The sequence below is a fragment of a genome, unplaced genomic scaffold (assembly GCF_019419815.1).
Source record: "Pyrus x bretschneideri cultivar Hongxiangsu unplaced genomic scaffold, Pyrus_bretschneideri_v1 Contig11, whole genome shotgun sequence".
Taxonomy (NCBI): Eukaryota; Viridiplantae; Streptophyta; class Magnoliopsida; order Rosales; family Rosaceae; genus Pyrus; species Pyrus x bretschneideri.
The window spans coordinates 1,386,957-1,392,052 of NW_025999402.1; the positions used below are offsets into that span (position 1 = coordinate 1,386,957).

The following is a 5,096-nucleotide window of genomic DNA, read 5'->3' on the forward strand; positions in this document are numbered from 1 at the left end:
GTGTGGGCAGCTGTGAGAAATCCACTAAGCCTGCTTCTAGGGAGGCTGCTAAGATCTGTGTGCTCTTGAAACCAGATCTGCTTGAAGACGTGGACATTTGTGCCAAGTTTGTTGATGGAGTTAGAAAGGTTTATTTTTCCAAGTTCCTTTGTGAAGTATACGACCCAATATAGAAGGATTGCTCTGCTTGCTATGATGCATATATAATAAGGCTGCCAAGGAGATGGAGAAGACTATGGCAGCTGAAGTTTATTCCTCATTTGAGGAGATCAAGAGGTTAAACTCTGAGCTCGTTGCTTTGAAGGGGTCTAATATTTCTGCCCTCACTTCTCTGCAGCTTGAGGCCGCTTGCCAAGTGATTGTTGTCTTGAAGACTAGTCTTGACGCGATCCAAGTTAAGTATGAAAGTGTAGGAAAGGAGATTGGATGTTACTTACCTCATATTCAAGATCTTGAGTTTGCAGTTTCTGAGCTTTATTTGGCTGCTTATACAAAGGATGAAGAGTTGATTGCTACTTATAATCAAGTGATCCACTTCAAGAGAATCATCGATAGGCTTGAACCCCAAGTATTGGAACTTCGAGGTATACTGAAGATCAACGAAAGTTTGAAGAAGGAAGTGGATGAGCTGCAGTGCGTCCGTGTTGGTCTGCTCGAGGATAATGAGTAGCTAAAGGGTGAGAATGATGAGTTCGAGGTTTCGAGACGTTCTCTATTAGTCGTGGGATGTCCAAGCTGAAGGTGTGGTGACCGAGTAGTCGTGGGATGTCCAAGCTGAAGGAATGTAGTTTTCTAGGTAACCTTTAGGATTTTCTTTGTTTTTCCTTGTAGTTCTTGTTTTTCTTGAACTCCTTTGGCCCTTTCAAGTTGTTTATAAACATCATTCATTCGCTTCTTTTGTTCATGCCATAACCTTTAGACTTTATAGATCAATGGCAGGCGTGTTACTTTTCTATTAGCAGATATGCCCGCGTAGTCTATGTAGTCGTAGATGTTGGTATGGAACTTTGCAAAGTTGTTAGCCATAGGGTTGGCAGCCGGATGCCTTACTTACAGAAGCAAACAAATCTGCGTAACCATTAGGCTGTTAACCTTGGCTTTCTCCAATTTCATAGGTTGCGTAGCAAGTATTACAATACTTTAGGACTTGGTGTAAGTTTTTCCGCACTTGGCAGAGGTAAAGCTTATCAACTACGTAGCATGTCGACAGTGGATAAAGCTTCGTATATGCATGTTATCTTGTTTAACCTTTCACAAGAATGTGCTGTTGTATAAGTCTAACATGGCTTTACTGCTCGAAGAACAAGCCGTAAGCAGTCTTCTGGAAACTGTAAGCTACCTTAGTGCACTCTGTAGCAGCTTTAGGGTTCCAGGGCAGCCGTCCTATCAGATATACTACATAATGTGCCCATCCGTCTCTAAGGCCTAGTTCCCCACGGATTAGGCTAAGAGACCCAAAATCCTTCAGTTAGCTAGGCCTTGAAAAAGACCATTGTCGCTACTTCTAGGAATCCCAGCTCAAGCTATTGTCCATCTAGTTATACTAGGGCAGCCAGGCTCATCCATGTTTGGATATTCGGCATTGTAGAGTTTATCCTCTAGTCTTGGAGAGCTGACCTATATGGGTGTCGGGGAATTGGTTTACCCTCTCGCACTGGAGAACATGGTTGGTCCCTCGGGGGGCGCAATTCCTATGAGGAGTCCCTAAGAAGGGTGCGGTCTTTTTTTGAAGTGCAGGAGTGATCAGTTGTTGTAAGCATGCAGCCGAGCCAAATGGTGATTAGTTCTGAATTTCTCATTGAAAACGTGCGAAACGAACGAGAACTTAGCTGTAAAGGAGGAACTGCATAACAATTGGATAGTCCTCGGCTTGTGAGGTGGTCCTCGTTAAGCTGCTTGAGTCTTCAGGATTTGATGTAGTGGAGGTCACACATCGTACTTCCTCAGATTATAGGCGCCCCACTGTTTTTCGATCTTTTTGTCGTTTCATGGTGGCAAAGGTGTAATTACTTTTGTCGTCTACTTTGCTGATCTTGTACAAACCTTCCCATATGGGATCCGTCTTTTTGGAGCTTTCTTTGTGGGCAATGATGAAGGCTTTTCTTAGGACTAGATCTTCGTGCTGGAACTGCCGGATCTTGGCCCTTTTATTATAGCTAGAGAGGAGCTGTTGCTGGTAAGCTGCGTGCGGGTGATAGTCTGCTCATGCTTTTTCTCTGCCAGATCTAAGCTTGTGGCCATCTCCTTACTATTCTACTCAATGCTTGATAGTAGAACGGTGATACTTGACGTGATGACATTGGGATGAATGATTGCTTCTATGCTAAATGCCAAAGAGAGGCGTCTCACCGGTTACTCGTCGTTTGGTGGTGCGTTATGCCTGTAGACATTCGAGGAGTTCGTCTGGCCATTTTCGAGGATCATCTGGTTAGATGCTTTGGCCCGCCTATTACCTTTAGGATATCTCGACGTGGACATGTGCTGCTTAATGCCATACTTTTGGAAGAACTTCGCCATAACTTTGCCCACGAATTGCGAGCTATTGTCAGTGATCATGGACTGTAGGATGCCAAATCGGCAAATGATGTTCCTCCATATGAAGTGCTCTATGTCCGTTTGAGTCGTGGTCGTCTTGGGCTCTGCTTCTACCCATTTAGTGAAGTAGTCGGTTGCCACAATCATCATGCCTCTGTCCCCAGTAGCAGGCAGCATAAGTCATACCAGGTCAATTACCCACTGTATGAACGGCCAAGGACTCGTATGCGGGTGTAACTCGCTAGCAGGCAGTGCTGGTATCGACTTGTAGTGCTGGCAGCGGTCGCACTTTTGTATTAACTTCTTAGCATCTTGATGCATGGTAAGGAGTCGTGGAGCTGGGGCCATGTTACACGTAGCAAGAGATGCTCAAATGCCGGTGTTGGACCATGATGCGAGAATTATACGCACACAAATTAAACCCTCTTTTTGTCAATTGTAGTATAAGTATAAGTAGGGATCGTTCTGGACCGGGGATTAGGAGGGATTGCAAAATCACTTGGATTTGACTCAAAAACGTAAAAATACAATATAAAACACTATACTAGACTCAAAGAATGCAAAACTAAACTTTAAAACACTAAGACAAACCAAAGATTCAAAATGCTTTAAAAACACAAACTAAATTGATTTCTAACTAAAATGAACAATAAAGTAAAAGGGGATTGAGCTTTGGACAAAAGTAAACTAAAATGGATAGATTGCAAGAAAACAAATTGTAAATACGGATTTGACGGAAATGAATGGATGGGATGGCTAGCTAAGGGGTTCATCTCCACACATGTTACACTTGCATAATAAAAAGATTTCTAATTGCTTTTCAATAAACCATGAATTCTCAACGCCCCGGGTTAATTAGGTCCGCTTAAATTAACCGTCAAGTTTTCCTTAAGTTAATGAATTGGATGATTGCATACGACAACCCAAAGCATTCCTCACAAGTTCCCTACATGAATTGCATAATAGAGATACAAGCAAGAATCATTAAGCATCATGAAAACTATAAGTGTTGACGAGGCATTCGTTACTATGATTGCATGAAACTTATGCCAAGAATTTGTTTAACGCGATTGTTTATAAGCAACCTCCACTACTTGTGAATATAAGTTCATAACTATTACGTGAAACTCACTTATATTCTAGCGTCAAATTCATGCATGAAAATTAAGCGTCGACTCTCAATAAACATACATAAATAGGTTATCAATCAAATAGTTAAACAAATTGAATTCACAACTTATGAAACGTAATTAGAAGTACTCAAATCATAATGCAAGCATAAACATATATTTCGAATCACCCCCTAGCTAAAGGGGGTTTATTTCCTCATACGTACAAAACAAAGAGAATTGAAATTAAACATTGAAATCAAAGAAACGCCTAAACATTCCAACAACTCAATCTTGAATTGTATGAACGTTTAGGCCCTCTTATCTTCCTCTTTATTGTAGCATAAGGTCTAGGGATAGTTGGTTGGGGGGATGGAAGTGTTGGGAAATTATGGAAATGGATGAGGAGTGGTGGAAATGGAAGATGGTTTTTGGATTCTAAGGGAGAGAAACTCAAGGCTAAGGAAGTGTTTGTGGTGTGTTGTGTTGTGAATGAGATGAGATGTGAATGAATGAATGCAAGGGTATTTATAGGAGGAGTGGAGATGTATATGGCTATTTGTTTAAGGTGTTTGTGGTGTTGTGTTGTGTTGTGTTGTGAATGATGAAAGAATAAAGGGTGCATGTGGGGTGGAATTGAATGAATGCAAAGTGAATGAATAATGAAATGGGAAAGCATGACCAAGGTGGAAATGCATGTGATGGGTGGGAACAAAGGGGGAAACATGGCACAAGGGTGATGTTGTTGATATGTGAATGCATGTGTTGAATTGGTGGTGCAATGATGAAAGAATAAGTGCATGTGGAAGACTTGAATGAATGCAAAGTGAATGAATAATGAAATGAGAAATGTTGGAAAGTGATGGTAGTAATGCACGGTTTTGGTTGGTTTTTTTTATGATTTAAAATGTTTATGCATGATGAAGAGTTAATAAATAATGCATGTAGGGTTAGCTAGGTTGTGTGATGATGAGTGTATGTGGAATAAAGAATGAATGGTGGTGTAATGATGAAGTGAATGCATGTGGAATTAAAGAGGGAGAATGTGATGAAATGATGAAGTAGGAAGGTGGAAATGCATGTGAGATGTTGGAAAGGAATTGGGTTAAAGAATGGGAGTGCATGTGCTAGGTTGTTGTTGTGATAAGTGATAAGTGATAGATGTATGGTTATGATAAGTAGATGAGTGTATGGTTATGATAAGGAGATGAATGAATGATATGTTAAGTGATAAATGAATGATATGTGGTGAGTGATAAGTGAATGTAAGTGATAATAAGGCTAGTTTAAAGGGCTAGGGTTTAAGTACATAGAGTGGGCCTAAAATAGGTTGGTTTGCATGGCATAATATGTTTGATTAGGCTAGAGGTTTTCCATGGCTCAAAGGATTTGTTTGATTGGGCTAGGCCCTTTGTTTGATGTCCCCAAAGAGTATACAAGGCTTCAATTTCG

General features: G+C 40.9%; 1 protein-coding gene across 1 annotated transcript; it reads right to left on the reverse strand.

Annotated features, from left to right (window-relative positions):
• Nucleotides 1–2,352: 2,352 nt before the first annotated feature.
• On the reverse strand, nt 2,353–2,712 carry LOC125473553. Its single transcript, XM_048576522.1, has one exon. The coding sequence runs from the start codon at nt 2,710–2,712 to the stop codon at nt 2,353–2,355; it is 360 nt and encodes a 119-aa protein (XP_048432479.1).
• Nucleotides 2,713–5,096: the final 2,384 nt, after the last annotated feature.

What these genes read in the sequence shown, in the direction of transcription:
- LOC125473553 (XM_048576522.1), bottom strand. Translation starts at nt 2,712, where the DNA reads ATGCTGCCTGCTACTGGGGACAGAGGCATGATGATTGTGGCAACCGAC.